The sequence below is a fragment of the Gnatocerus cornutus genome, chromosome 9 (genome assembly GCF_029298725.1).
Source record: "Gnatocerus cornutus isolate USDA-ARS CGAHR chromosome 9, icGnaCorn1.1, whole genome shotgun sequence".
Taxonomy (NCBI): Eukaryota; Metazoa; Arthropoda; class Insecta; order Coleoptera; family Tenebrionidae; genus Gnatocerus; species Gnatocerus cornutus.
Genome location: NC_142241.1, coordinates 11,171,961 through 11,187,333, shown reverse-complemented (window position 1 = coordinate 11,187,333; position 15,373 = coordinate 11,171,961). Strand labels below are relative to the sequence as shown.

At 33.1% G+C, this 15,373-nt stretch overlaps 4 protein-coding genes across 5 annotated transcripts; 2 read left to right on the top strand and 2 right to left on the bottom strand.

Moving 5' to 3' along the window:
* Positions 1 to 4: 4 nt before the first annotated feature.
* LOC148168798 (uncharacterized) lies at positions 5 to 3,376 on the bottom strand. The gene is made up of 3 exons (XM_088045009.1): positions 3,178 to 3,376; positions 296 to 421; positions 5 to 252 (listed from the first exon to the last, which is right to left on the bottom strand). The coding sequence occupies exons 1-3, from the start codon at positions 3,239 to 3,241 to the stop codon at positions 8 to 10; spliced, it is 435 nt and encodes a 144-aa protein (XP_087901135.1). The 5' UTR covers positions 3,242 to 3,376; the 3' UTR covers positions 5 to 7.
* Positions 3,377 to 6,271: 2,895 nt separating this feature from the next.
* Positions 6,272 to 7,097, bottom strand: cold (coiled). The gene is made up of 3 exons (XM_088045008.1): positions 6,944 to 7,097; positions 6,573 to 6,871; positions 6,272 to 6,519 (listed from the first exon to the last, which is right to left on the bottom strand). Exons 1-3 carry the CDS (start codon positions 6,999 to 7,001, stop codon positions 6,439 to 6,441), a joined length of 438 nt encoding a protein of 145 aa, XP_087901134.1. The 5' UTR covers positions 7,002 to 7,097; the 3' UTR covers positions 6,272 to 6,438.
* A 118-nt stretch (positions 7,098 to 7,215) lies between these two features.
* LOC148168796 (pleckstrin homology domain-containing family A member 3-like) lies at positions 7,216 to 8,512 on the top strand. Of its 2 annotated transcripts, none has more exons than XM_088045007.1 (7): positions 7,216 to 7,361; positions 7,413 to 7,457; positions 7,502 to 7,618; positions 7,664 to 7,816; positions 7,907 to 8,031; positions 8,079 to 8,240; positions 8,288 to 8,512. In XM_088045007.1, exons 1-7 carry the CDS (start codon positions 7,358 to 7,360, stop codon positions 8,321 to 8,323), a joined length of 642 nt encoding a protein of 213 aa, XP_087901133.1. In that variant the 5' UTR covers positions 7,216 to 7,357; the 3' UTR covers positions 8,324 to 8,512. The 2 variants fall into 2 exon arrangements, with proteins under 2 accessions (XP_087901133.1, XP_087901132.1); XM_088045006.1 differs by having other exon boundaries at positions 7,664 to 7,834.
* A 61-nt stretch (positions 8,513 to 8,573) lies between these two features.
* On the top strand, positions 8,574 to 15,076 carry BBS9 (Bardet-Biedl syndrome 9). Its single transcript, XM_088045216.1, has 10 exons — positions 8,574 to 8,866; positions 8,910 to 8,998; positions 9,057 to 9,321; positions 11,082 to 11,335; positions 11,382 to 11,684; positions 11,737 to 12,210; positions 12,258 to 12,541; positions 14,183 to 14,488; positions 14,533 to 14,734; positions 14,782 to 15,076. Exons 1-10 carry the CDS (start codon positions 8,598 to 8,600, stop codon positions 14,922 to 14,924), a joined length of 2,589 nt encoding a protein of 862 aa, XP_087901342.1. The 5' UTR covers positions 8,574 to 8,597; the 3' UTR covers positions 14,925 to 15,076.
* Positions 15,077 to 15,373: the final 297 nt, after the last annotated feature.

The following is a 15,373-nucleotide window of genomic DNA, read 5'->3' as shown; positions in this document are numbered from 1 at the left end:
TCAATCACTAACCAAGACATTTATTTTTCCAGTTAAAGGTAAAAACGACTGTAAAAATCAACAAACTTGTCGAAGAGGTATGAAACACTGATTTACTTTTATTACATCCACTGTCGCGACAGCAGAAAATGCAGAAATACTCGTCTCTGCTGCGGTCACACTTGTTCCAACCTAAACCTTTATTCACCATATCGTCGTCAAAACCACAAGGGCCCAAACCACATTCTCGTTTTATCGTGAAGCCATTTTCAGCTGAAAAATCGAAATTATGAGGTTTTTACAAACGATTTCTTACCATTTTTGGAGATATGTGTGACGCATCTGTCGGAGACAGGAGGACAGGGGAGAAGCTCATGGGGGTCACACTCAACGTTTGTGTTTCTTATGCATTGATAACAAGTCAAATTGTTGGATGATTGGGCTGAAAAAGAAATTGGAGTTTTTATCGTCACAGTGGAAATTCCGTATTGTCGACGGCCTTGAATAAAACGGAGTTTTTTTGTACAATAATTGTTTTGCAGAAAGTCGATAAATGTAGTTTTTATTGACGGTTATGTAAAATGAGTTACTGAAACGGAAAAATAAAAACTAATTTTACCTAAGAATATTATTGGGATAGTAAAAATTCAAGTTACTTATTATACTTATTTATTACATTTTTACTATTCTGATATCAGAATGTCGTTACTTTAGAAGTGTGTGTTTTAATACTTTTTTTTTCCATTTTCATTCTTTTGTTAATGGATTTTATTTTAGATAATAAAAGTGACATTTTTATCCACCACTTGACGGTTTTACAATGTTATCGCAACTATCTACTTAAAATGTATTATTTTCTTTACTTATTTCCACCTCCGTTAGCATTTTCAGTTACAGAAGTTATTAAAATACATAGGCAAACTTATTTGGAATTTAAAGTACGCATGCAACAAATGAATTTCAACACCAAAATTTCGTTGAAATTGGACAATTACTAATTTTAGCTAAAGATGTTGGCAATTTTTGCTTGGTCTAAAATGAAAATTTCCAAAATTTGAGCCTTGCGTTCTACAATTTTGAAATTTGGTGGAGTTAATAAACTATTCAAAAGGAGTAACCTCCCAAAATTTCATAGCTCTAGCACTAAAATTACCAAAATTACGATTTTTAGGTAATGATGTCCTTAATTTTTGCTTGGTCTTAAAACTGTTTTTTTTTGTTTGGTCTTCAAACTGAAAATATCTAAAATTTGACTCTTTCGTTCTACAATTTTCAAATTTCGTGGAGTTAATAAACTATTGAAAAAGAGTAACCTTCTAAAATTTCATAGATGTAACACTAAAATTACCAAAATTACGATTTTTAGCTAATGATGTCCTCAAATTTTGCTCGGTCTTAAAACTATTTTTTTTTAAATTGAGTCTTCCGTTTTTCAATTTTAAAATTTGGTAGAGATAATAAACTGTTCAAAAAGAGTAACCTCCCCAAATTTCATAGCTGTGGCACTAAAATTACCAAAATTACAATTTTTAGCTAATGACCTCCATTTTTGCTAGATCTTCAAACTGAAAATTTTTAAAATTTGAATCTTCTGTTCTACAATTTTGAAATTTGGTGGAGATAATAAACTGTTCAAAAAGAGTAACCTCCCCAAATTTCATAGCTGTGGCACTAAAATTACCAAATTTACAATTTTTAGCTAATGACCTCCATTTTTGCTAGATCTTCAAACTGAAAGTTTTTAAAATTTAAATCTTCTGTTCTACAATTTTGAAATTTGGTGGAGATAATAAACTGTTTAAAAAGAGTAACCTTCCCAAATTTCATAGCCTCCCAAATTTCATAGCCGTGGCACTAAAATTACCAAAATTACGAATTTTGGCTTATGATGTCAATTTTTGCTTGGTCTTCAAACTGAAAATTTCTAAAATTTGAGTCTTCCGTTCTTCAATTTTGAAATTTCGTGGAGTTAATAAGCCATTCACAAAGAGTAACCTTCCAAAATTTCATAAATGTAGCACTAAAATTACCAAAATTACGATTTTTAGCTTGATGTCAATTTTTGGTTGGTCTTAAAACTGTTTTTTTTTTTTAATTTGTCTTCCGTTCTGCAATTTTGGTGGAAATTTGGTGGAGTTAATAAAGTATTCAAAAAGAGTAACTTTTCCAAATTCCATAGTTGTAGCACTAAAATTACTAAAATTACGAATTTTAGCTAATATTGAAGTCTGCAATTTTTGCTTGGTCTTAAGATTGATAATAATAATTGTAGGTTTCATCTGGATATGTCAACTTAAAGAAAAATGCAAGACCTACTTTGTATTTGCCTTCAAAATACCCATTCTTTCGTAAAATATTAAAATTTTTAAGCTCTTATCGCAAATAAACGTCACGCGAAAGAAAAATTCGCATTTCAAATTCCTATTTATGGGATTTTAGAATAATATTATTTAGTTTGTAACATACTTTATTATGATGAACTACAATATTTTAATTTACTAATTAAAATTTCTGAAATGCGTCGTAAAAATAATTCAATAAAAACGCGTAAATCCCAGTTTCGGCTTTTTCCAGCCCCGAAAAACTCCGCCACCTCATCATGTCTTTGTAATTTCCGGTCACAACTAGATAAAGTATCGATCCACCCCCCATCTTGGCCAATTACTGTCTGCTTCTAAAATAAAATCAAGATAAAAGAACAGCATCTGATTTATCCCACTCCCATTACCGATAGCCTAGAACTTTAACTCAATTTGAAAAGTTGAAAAGGGCACGACGCGTCTTTTAATTCCTGCAGAAAGGAAGGAAATTGACACAGCTTAATGTTATCAAGCATACACTCTGAAGTGTGCTCCTGTTTGCCAGCAGAATTTGCAGGGTCTGGTGGGCGCAGGAATCGATACTTTCTCCACAAGGGTCCGTTGTAGCATGTCATTTAATATTTAAATAATGTCAAAACTAAATAAAATGCAGCATTGCGACGAAAGTTGAAAATGATAAGGAAGCCAAGGATAAAACAATTCCAGACGGTTTATAAATCGTAATTAAGAGTTTAATCTGCAAAATTACTTCATCCTAGAGTTATTTATAGACAAGGAAAATTACGATGCATTCATTCAAAAACAGTCTGATTTTTTAAATACGACGAATGGTTTTCGTACAGCAACAGATGTCGAGGGTTAAAGAAAATTCACTTACCAGAAATAAACGACAATGATATTAAAGTAACAACAATTACATTATAGTTATATGCAAATTTCATTTTCACATATTACACCAGAAGGTAGATGAATTACTGCTACAGCAGGATGCTGAATCCGTAGAAGAGATAAACTGCACGGTGCAAATATTCGCAGGGGTTTCGCGGGAGAAACACTGCGCATGTTTTTGTGTGATGACTAATTAAAAAGTTTGGGATGGGAGCTAAATTTCTCCAATGTTTCCTGTTTAAAGTTACCACCGTTGTTTGCATAGGGGTGGGTAATTTGGTTTAGTCCTCGCTCTCTGGAGATGAGTTACCAATAAGAGTAACCGAGACGCATTATAGATTAAATTGACCCGGAGACGGAAGCTATTAATAGATTCTCTATGGACATATTTTTATTTTGTTATGCTTAAGTTTCAGATTGTCCCGGAGACGGAAGCTAATAACAGATTCTCTATGGACATATTTTTATTTATTTCGTTCAAGTTTCAGAGTTGGATAAATTAGCAATGAGTTTTTGTGTTTGTTACTACGTGAGCGAAGTGAAATTTATTATTTACGAGCAAAAACGATAACATGTGGCAATAAATATTATATGCTTCTAAAAATTAACTTTCATCTCATATTCCGTTTTTTAAAACGAATTAAATTACAATGTAAAATTAAAATTCCGGAATACATAAAACCCATTAAAAATAAGTTAAAAGTTGAGTTTGAATAAACCCCCAGATTAAATAGAATTTGTTAGGAGGCCCCGTGATTAATCGATTGAATTTAAATATCACGAGCAGTATCTAACAAAGACCAATCGAACATACCGAAATGTTAACATGAATAGTTTTAATTAAGGCTTTGTATGTGGTAAAAGTAATTAAAATCGAATACCAGCTATTGAAAATTAATAAACATTTATTTTAAAATGAAATTTCTAAGGTTATGAAATCGAATTAGTGTTATTTCTGTGTTCAAATGTAATCTGTAGCCAAAAAATTGGAACTAGAGAATAACTATCGAATTTAAAAAAATCTTATAAATTTACTTTTAGAATTTTCGAGGGATCAGGGGCTAAATTTTTGTAGTTTTTTAATAAAAATAGAATGTTTACAAATTTTAAATACCATCACACGATAGCAAGAGAAGTTTTCCTGAATATTGTGAAGTATTAAATAAAAAATAATGCATAAGTTAATAAACATGTGTCCTCAGGCATTTTGATGTATGTATTCTAAACGAGTGTTATATTGATTTTTCCATCTACCCGTAGGTGTAGGTGTAGGCAAATCTAATAAAAATGATCTGTAATTTAATTAATTGAACATTGTCATTTGTTTGTTTTTATTGAAACCGCAAGTGACCGAGTGGACGGGGCTGAACCGAGTGGACCGCGAGAGACCGCGAGTGAGGAAAAATGAAAATCAACTTTCCGAAACTTTGATCGGCCATACCTCAGTTATTTGTTGTCGAATCTAAATTTAAAACCCAGATTTGGAATCTACGAAAAAATTTGCGTACACTAATGTATAATAACTCAAGTTTACTCAAAAAAATAAGCGAGATGTCGATATCAGAAGTTCGGCATAGTTTTAATTATGAATTTTTGCGAAAATTTGTAAATTTCGACTGTAGAAAAATCAAAGAACTATTTCTTATGTAAAAAATCGCGAGAAAAACGATGGCGTAAACCGCATCTCAATATCTGAAATAGTTTCCGAGATATCGAGCACGAATTGTTTTGAACCTTCAAAAATTTGCCCCTTTGGCGGCAACTTAAAAATTCAAACCACCATAACTCAGTTATTTGTTGACGAAAATAAAAAATTCTCATGTTTTTGGATTCAGCGTGACATTCTGCGTAAAATGAAACCCAAATTTGTTGAGTTTGCTTAACAAATAAACGAGGCATTGGCCAAAAACTGTTTTGAAAACGTCATTTTAGGGTGATTTTCAATCAATCTTTTCAAAATGAAAACGACGTTTAATAGCTTTGAATTACACATCAGTCGAAAGAGGAGCTCAAAATCTATCTAATGGCTAAATTTGAGATCTATCGAACAAATAGTTTACGAGTTATGGCCAAAAATAAAAAAAATGAAAAATTTTCATCGTTTGAGTCGGATTTTTTTTTCGCGAAAAATCGACTATCGAATTTTGAGCTTTTGAGAACATTTTCTAACGTAAAATGAGCCGAGAAAAAGAATGGCGCAAACCGCATCTCAATATCTCAAACAGTTTCCGAGATATTTAACTTTAAAAATTACGAAAAATGAGGAAAAATGAAAATAAACTTTCCGAAACTTTGATCGGCTATAACTCAGTTATCTGTTGTCGGATCTAAATTGAAATCCCAGATTTGGAATCTGTGGAAAATTCTGCGTACACTGATGCCATAATAACTTAACTTTACTCTAACAAATAAGCGAGATATCGATACCAGAAGTTTGGCATTTTTAGTCTTGAATTTTTGGGAAAATTTGCAATTTGCGGTCTGTAGAAAAATCAAAGAACTATTTCTTATGTAAAAAATCGCGAGAAAAACGATGGCGCAAACCGCATCTTAATATCTGAAACTGATAAACTGAATCCAATATTCTGGATTAAATTTTGTATTTTCGCCCAGCTTAGAAATACAAGAATTAAATTTGGGGGCATTACTACTTTTGACACTCTTATTAATTCTGTCCAATTCCAAAATTTTAGAATCAGAAATTGAATTTTTTTGTTTTTCAATATTCTAGATTAAAAATAGCAATTTCGCTAATTTGAGGAATACAAGAAATAAATTTTGAGGCATCATTACATTTGACACGATTATCAACTCTACCAAATTCCTAAGTTTTAGAAGCAGAAACAACTTTTTTAGAATTTTTTTATGTATTTTATAACGATTTTTAGATTCATCTTTACTTTTGTCTTATTTGTATTGAAGTCCCTTCAGATTGGTCTATGCATTCTTCCCTAAAGCATTACACTCGTGTACATTCATTTAGTAACATAAGAGCCCCACACAAACTAATTTAAAACCATTTAGCGAGTGGCCTTTGCTAAAACTTAAATATTTGATTTTCGTAGTAAAAATAGAAAAACACGTTAAAAATAGTGAGTCATTATTTCATACAAAAACTTATAAAAGAAATACAAAATAAATGTGTCGCTGTGAAAAAATGGACGGCATTATGAAGTAAAAACTACCCTGCTAACAATTTTCAATAAAAATAAACGGCAAATAAGCCAAAGGCACTTTTTTCTTTGTGGTCTTACAAAAACCTATAAAAAACATGAAGCACAACTGTGGTAACGAGTGAACTTGTAATCACTGAGTTCCTGTTGGATCCAGACTAAAAATGAAAGAAATTAGTCCAAACATTTTTAAACTCTTTCTACTACTTACAATAATGAAATAATTACATCTGTCCCCTTTACAACATTCTGAACACTTCCAATCTTGATACCAAATATGTGTACAAAGAGGCATGTTTGCTCTTCTGTAATTAGCACACTTGTCTTTCGTTGAACAAGTTTTTGAGACATAGTATTGCTTCAAAGCCCCTTGTTGCCAATATGGGGTACTACCCCATTGAATCTCAGTCAAACAAACATCTTGTCCATATTCACACGTTCTGATAGTCGTCACACATTTCCCTTTGTTGTCTTCTTGTCTATCGCAAACATAACATTCAAGAGCCAGACCTAGAAAGTGATTGAGGTTAGACTCACAAATGTAAACATTGCAGTAAATAAAAACGTCGTACTATTATTTACCTAGATTGAGACAAGTTGCAATGATAAGGAATGTTGATAAGATAGTGGAGTTTGTCATGATTAATTGTAAACTAAAAAATATTTATGTTAACATAACCACACCCTCGCGTTATGACAAATCTGTCAATTAATGACAGAATGTCGTACAGCCAACCGAAGAATTTTATGGGGTCGCTTTTCTTTCCTCTCTAGGTAAAAAATCCCCGACAGTTTTATCCAAATCATTTTTATTACAACGTTATCTTAACAAGTGTTTAATAAGTGGGCTAATGGAACCAATTAAAAAAATCCCGAGATTAGATTTCGGGCGTGTGAGTTGGTAGCGCCGCTTGTCAGATTTCCATCCAGCGAAAACGTAAACAGATGGCTGTCACGTAAACGTCAAAATGTGTTTTTGATTAAAATTCAATACAAATGAGTACGACAGGTTTTGAGTAATTAAAACAGTTCTGATTTTTTTTTATTTCAGAGATGATGGAAGGTGTCCTCTGGAAATGGACGAACTACTGGAATGGTAAGACCACGTCACGTTAAAAAAATAATTCCACGCGTTTTTAGGGTGGCAAACGCGGTGGTTTATCCTCGAAAACGGTGTCTTAACATACTACAAATCGCAGGAGGAAGTCAATCAAGGGTGTAAAGGCTCCATAAAAGTGCAAGCGTGTGAAATCAATGGTAACATATTGTATGTTACTTCCTGGTTCTAACTCAGTTTTGTAGTAAATCCAATTGATAGCACTAGGTTGGATCTTGTAATTCCTGGAGAACAACACATGTATTTAAGAGCGGCCACATCACAAGAGCGCCAACAATGGTTGGTGGCGTTAGGTAGCGCCAAAGCTTGTGTACAAAAAAGAACTCGCAATGACCCTAGTGAGTTCAAAAAAAATTGTAGGTTTATAGTAGTAGCTCCTATAATTTCGTTTTGTCTACTGAAGAAAGACTAAATGAGTTTTTTTTTAGCTGGGCCTAACCCTGATGCCTTAAAGACGAAGAAATCGGAACTAAGGCTCTATTGTGATTTGTTAATGCAGCAAGTGCATGTAATAAAAAGCGCGACGGGCAACGAAACTGGGCCTGAAGTTGAGGTATATTTAGGAGGGTTTTTACACAGGCTTTATGTTTTTTTTTGTAGAAAATGGACGATGCCACAAGATTATTAGGTGCTACTTGTGATACTTTCATAAAGACATTAGAAGAATGTATGAAACTATCCAACGCAAACATAGTCTATGAGATGTCACCTACTAATGATGTTATTTTACCGCCAACTGCTCCCAATCCATCCAGCAAAAAAGTAAACTTTGTCTAGGATTGTCACATTAATCCAACAATTTTTTTTAGAAGTATCTGTTGAGAACTAATTCCACTGATTCTTAATCTTTGTTAAGTTATTTAAATCCACATTAATCTGTAGATGTTCTAGTGTTTGTTTAAATGACTCAAGAAGTAGATCTCTATTTTTAGTTACTTTGTGTTCATATTTTATTGGACTCTGATAGCCAGCCAAAGTATTTATGTATATATTTTCTTCCAGAAATGAATAAATGTGATATTTTTAACGAGCAACCAAGACTATTGATTTCCCCTCTGTTTACATCCACGGAAAAATCAATGAATTCCTAACCACTTCATTGTCTAATTTAGTACAAACATGTCGCTGTTTAAAATCAGAACTTTCTGGAGCACCCACAGTGAAGAAGAAGACGAATTTTTCGACCAAAGTTCCTTATTAGTGACGCGATTTACCGGCGATTCTGATGTGATAGTTACAGGCAGCCACAGCGGCATTTTGCGGATTTTTAAACCATCGTGTGAATTAACCGAGACTAACAATTTAACGGAGTACCACGTAACGGATTTATTGATTGAAACGATTTTAAAAGATCCGATTCTTCAACTCAGTTCTGGTCGACTGGTCTCGTAAGTTACCACAGTTTTTAGCGAAAATAAGTTCACTTTTCAGAGGTTCGCCGAAAATTCAATTGTGCGTTCTGCAACGGAGACTTTTAAGCGTTTACGCTCTGGTTACCAAAGAGGGGGCGACCGACCATGGCAAGTAAAAATTTGAGGAAATTTGCAAAATTTTACTGGAATTTTTTATGGTCGACAGGTGTGCAGTATATTTTGCAGTTGTTGTATGAACACAAATTGCGAAGATCGGCGTATAATTTATTTGTGGGACCATTTGGGGGTAGCCAAAATAGGGATTTTATCTGTGTTCAGTCGCTGGATGGTCTTTTGACGTTTTTCGAACAGGAGAGTTTTTCCTTTTGTTGTTTTTTGCCCGATTTTTTGCTGCCGGGGCCGTTGGTTTTTGTCAGGAAGTCGGATAGTTTTGTTACGACGAATTCGAAGTGGGAAGTCACCAGCTTTAAGTAAGTATCGATTTATTAGAATTTTCATTCCTAGAAAAAAAATGGCTGGTTTAACAAAAATACAAGAATAAAATTTTAGGTATTACTGAATTTGACAGGCATCTGAACTCTACCAAATTCGATAATTATTGGAAAACCAGAAACAGACTTTTTTTGAAATTTAGTTTTAGAACGAACGAAAATTTTTCAGAGTTCTTCATAAAATTACGTATTTTCGCTAATTTTAGGAATACAAGAATGAAACTTGAAGGCATTACTACCTTTGAAACACTTATTAACTTTGTCAAATTTCAAAATTGTAGAACCAGAAACAAAACTTTTAGAAATTTTTTATTTTAGAGCGAACTAAAAATTGGCCATTTTTTTTTAAATTACGTCTTTCCGCTAATTTTAGGAATTCAATACAGGTGGCGTTATTGCTTTTGACACATTTAATAAATCTAGCATAGGGAAAAAAATTGTAGACCCAAAGACCAAGATTTTAGATTTTTTTATTTTAGAACGAACTAAAAATTGTCCAATTTTTTTTATAAAATTACGTATTTTTGCTAATTTTAGGAATACAATAGTGAAATCTGAAGGCATCACTACATTTAAAACACTTATTAACCCTATCAAATTCCACAATTATAGAGCCAGAAATAGAGGTTTTAGAAATTTTTATTTCAGAACGTACTTAAAATTTTCCAATATTTTTATAAAATTACGTATTTCCTCTAATTTTAGGAATACATTAATGAAATTTGAAATTACTGCTTTAGAGCTCCTTATTAACTCTACGAAATTCCAAAATTATAGAACCAGAAACAGAATTTTCCGACATTATTTTAGATTTTTTTTTAATTCGATTTAAAAGTACGTACTTTCGCTAATTTTAGAAATACAAAAATAAAATTTAGAGGCATTACTACTTTTGGCCCGCTTATTAATTCTGCCAAATTCCAAAGTAATAGAACCAGAAACAAATTTTTTAGAATTTTTAATTGAAGTACGGTAATTTAAAAATTTTGATTTTTTTTCGAAGTTTTTAAAGCCACAGGTTTCAATTTCATTCGTCTAAGAATGCGAAATTACACACATTACTATAATCCTCAGAGGATTATGAGTTTACGACGTTATTTAATACTACTGGTCGTCTGCATTTCTCTAGTAAAATAATAGTTTTCAATTTATTGGTAGTAAATTGCCATGTTCGACAATTAAGTAAGTTGTTCCTTTATGACCAGCAATTAAACTCTGATGTAATCCAACAACAATAAAACAAATCCTTGATCAATAAATTGAGTGAAGGGTAGAATCGTTTTTTTAACGTCCTGATTTATTATTGAAATCACCTTTAAGTGTTCCATTAGTCAGCGACAGAATTCATTAGGATTTCAGTGAAACGCTGGTTTTGTTGTATCGATCAAATTAATGTAGACTTATAATTTAGTTCTTTCTCAAGAATTAAGGTTGAATTAACTAAAAAATACAGAAACTTTCCAGTAAAGATTTTATGATGCTTTTACTGAAATATTGAGATTGTACGATTCAGCGCGTCGTATTTCAATCTGAATCAATTCGAAACGTGTCAAACAAGACAGTGTTTGGTATTAGCTTCTAGGAACAGTAGGATAACATTGCGAACATTTGCATTCGTAACATTAAACTACCATCAGATCCCTAGTGCAGCATTGTTAATCCAATATTCCCTCCAGTTATGTCCACTCAGTGTACATGTGTAAATTAGACAGGAATAAACAATCTGAGTTTACTAATAGGTATAAGCTGTTGTCTGAAGCCGGTCAAAATTCAGTAGAAGACGAAGATGTGGGTAAAAAAGTCAATAGCGACTGGAAATTCAATCTTGGAGAAGCAGCCATCGACTTAGACGTCGTCGAAGATCCATCCACCAAGGACAATTTTATCCTCGTCCTTGGAGAAAGGAACCTTTTTTGTCTAAGCGATGTCGGCAAACTGAAATACATGAAACGTCTGGAGTTTTCCCCGATATGTTTTACCAACTACTCCTTAAGTAAAAACAAAACTAAACTCTTCAAACTACTCAGTTTTTATTTCAGACGAGCGTATTATGTCTCTGGTGGTTTCCGAGACCAACAATTTATTAATTTATCAAAATACTTCATTGAAGTGGTGTGCTCAACTTCAAACTTCTCCCATCGCGCTGAGGCGAGCTTTTATGCATAAAGTCAGTGGTGTTTTAGTGTCTCTAACTGAGGAAGGAGTCCTGGACTGTTCTTATCTGGGGACCGAACCAAGTTTATTTGTAGCTCCCCCGTTAACAGCACAAGAATTAGACTTTGAGAAAGCCGGCGCGGAACTGACCACTCTGTATAAAACCATCCGGAATTCATACTCCAATGGTTGGTCGTGGGTTTAGCGTAACTTATTTACAACTTATTTCGGTTATTACAGATATAAAAGTAACAAACGCGTCAGCAGAACGTGAGCTCACCTTAAACATAACAGTTGACCCGGAGTTAAAGCCCACCACGTCCCATAGTAACATAAAAACGGCAATAAACACTGAAATATGTTCGATTTCAATTGAAATTCTTCCTCAAACTTCATTCGAGGAGGTTCAGATAACGCTTCTCGCTCAATATCCTTTGAAAATTGAACCCCAGATAGAATTTTTCAATAACTTGTCAGAGAAAACCACAATGAATTGCGGCGTCTTCTTGGAAGCCGCTGGAGAAGTTGCAAGTTTGTACGTGCAAGTTGTAGCTTCCTTTATATCGAACTTGGGAGTTCCTCGGAGTGTGACGAGATGTGCGATGTTGCCGTTAAATTTAGTGCTTGAAACGTGTCCGCCGCTTAAAGATAGCGACTGCAAAGTAACTTTAAACATTAATCAAAGTCCTGTGGGTTTATCTGTTCTTTTCCCAGGTAAAGACGCATCTTTATTTTTTTTTTCATTGAGGTAATATTTGCAGAGTACACTTTTTCTACGTCTGGGAGTGCTATTGGGTTCAGGAATGTTGCAGGAGGAGAGGTGGTTACCGTTCTTTTAGCAAAGTCCTCGGAGAGGTATAGACTGCAATCAAACTCTTTCGCTTCGTTAAGTCTTTTGATAGAGCAAATGGTGTATCGACTTAAGAAACAACACTTTAACAAGAGCGAATTCGTTGTTACCTACAATCCTCCTCTGCCGATTAACGAGCCTCTGCAATACATTCGCCGGCATTTCCAGGCTCGGCTGAAGCTGAGCTCTCTGGAGGTAAAAACAAGTTAATCCTCAGTCTCTGATATGTGTTTGTATAGACTTTCTTAGTTTAAAGTTATTTACTCTTGATACAGGAAGTTTATTCTTTTTTGCCAAAAAAGTGTTTCCCTGGTAAATAAAACGAGGCATAAACATGTCTTATCCAAAATTCTTTATAAAATTACGTATTTCCGCTAATTTTAGGAATTCAATACAGGTGGCGTTATTGCTTTTGACACATTTATTAAAACTGGCATAGTATAAAATTGTAGACCCAAAAACCAAGATTTTAGATTTTTTTATTTTAGAACGAACTAAAAACTTTCCTATTTTTTTTTTAAATTACGTCTTTTCATATTAGGTATCACTACGGTTGAAACACATTAATTCTGGCCAATTCCAAAATTATAGAACCAGAAACAGAGATTTTAGAAATTTTTAATTTTAGAAGGAACTAAAAATTTTTCAAAATTCTTTATAAATTACGTATTACCGCTAATTTTAGGAATTCAATACTGAAATTTGGTGGCGTTACTACTTTTAAAACACTTATTAACTCTGCCCAATTCTTCAATTATAGAACCAGAAACAAAGGTTTTAGAAATTTTATTTTAGAACGTACTAAAAATTTTCCAATTGTTTTTATAAAATTACGTATTTCCGCTAATTTTAGGAATACAAGAATGAAACTTGGGAACATCACTAAATTTGACAGGCATCTTAACTCTACTAAATTCGATAATTATTGTAAAACCAGAAACAGATTTTTTTTTAAATTTAGTTTAGAACGAACGAAAATTTTTCAGAATTCTGTATAAAATTACGTATTTTCGCTAATTTTAGGAATACAAGAATGAAACTTGTAGGCATTACTACTTTTATAACACCTATTAACTCTGCCAAATTTCAAAATTGTAGAACCAGAAACAGAGCTTTAAGAATTTTTTTATTTTAGAACCAACCAATTTTACAAAATTTTTTATAAAATTACGTATTTTCGCTAATTTTAGGAATACAAGAATGAAGCTTGGACGCATTACTACTTTTGAAACACTTATTAACTCTGCCAAATTTAAAAATTGTAGAACCAGAAACAAAGCTCTAAGATTTTTTTAATTTTAGAACAAACTAAAATTTTTTACAAAATTCTGTATAAAATTACGTATTTTCGCTAATTTTAGGAATTTAATACTAAAATGTGGTGGTGTTACTGCGATTGACACACTTATTAACTCTGCCAAATTCCAAAAATGTAGAATAAGAAACAGTATTTAGAAATTTTTTATTGAAGATGGAACAATTTTTTTTTAAATCTATATAAAAGTATGTATTCTCGCTAATTTTAGGAATACTATAATGAAATTTGGACGCGTTACTGCTTTAAACAAACTTATTAACTCTACGAAATTCCAAAATTGAAAAAATTGATTAACGATTTTCCAGGCTCGGCTGAAGCTGAGCTCTCTGGAGGTAAAAACAAGTTTCTTAATTCTCAGTCTCTAATATGTGTTTGTATAAACTTTCTTAGTTTAAAGTTATTTACTCTTAAAACAGGAAGTTATTCTTTTTTGCTTGGTAAACAAAACGAGTTATAGTCACGTCTTATCACAGAACAAGTTTAAATTTTGTAGACAAGCTAAAATTCCGCTTTTTCAGGAGCATCTAACGCAGCTCGGCTCGCAATTCCGCCTGATCCAAAAGCGCCTAATTGCGAAATTCAAAGTAAAAAATCCGACTCCGCTCTCAAATCTGGAGCTGCTCCTCGAAGACACTTTTAACGAAACCATGAAAATCACCCAAGAGGTGGAAGACGCGCGACGACACCTAAAAAAATCGCGTAATGAATTATCCTGCGCGTTGGGCGTCCTGCTAAATCTCATTTCTCTAATGGATAACAATAATAACGTCGCTGGATTTATAGAATCGATGTTTAGTTCTTTCGTGTACGATATTGAAGGCCAAGTAAAAAGAAACTTTGTGAAGATTCGGTTTAAGTAATTTTTTAGAGCTGGGAAGATGTGGTAGATGCTTCGTTGTGTTATTTGCTACGGACGGTCCTTGCAAAGTCTGAAAAAGATAAATTACGCGCTGCTCATACAAGCTTTGATGAAGTGAAAGATGTGGCGAAGTTAGAAAAGCATTTGATTCAGGTTTTGGAAAGAATACCGAAAGGGGCTTTGCTGGAAACGCATTTTGCTGTAGAGGAAGGTAATTCTTACTTAACCGAGCTGCTTGAAGTAATTGTTTTCTCTTAGACAAACAAGAAGAAGAGGATAATGGGGATAATAAGGAGGGTGTTGATGCAGCTATGCCAATTGGATCTAAAATTGGAGAATCGAGTTCGCGATTGTTGTCTGCGAGAAAGGGGCTTTTAAGAAGAAGAAATAATAGGGAATAATTGTGACCAAAGTGCCTGATTTGGGACCGCCAAACAAACACAAATAGAAAGTGGAAAACTGAGAAGAAATTCAATTTTGGATACCTTTTATAATACAATTAGTTTCGCGGTCAAAGTGTTGTTGCAACTACTTTGTTAAAGTCGGACAAATAAAAATAAAATACCTCCCGGTGAAGAATTTCTCTCATGCATACCCACTTATTGTTGCTGACTTTCAATTTTCTTATTGCATAGCAAGTGTCGCTTTCTACAATGAATAAACAGTGCCGTTTCATTTTGTTAATACTATGTTGTAAGTAGGCGCTAAAAAATAGAAATCAATCGTGAGTTATTATATTCCAATTACTAATGACGGAAGAGCTTTTACTTTTCTATTTTTCTTGCAACTTTATTCACACTTTGAGGTCCTCTCAATTTAAAACACAATACAAAATAAGAGAAATTTCTGC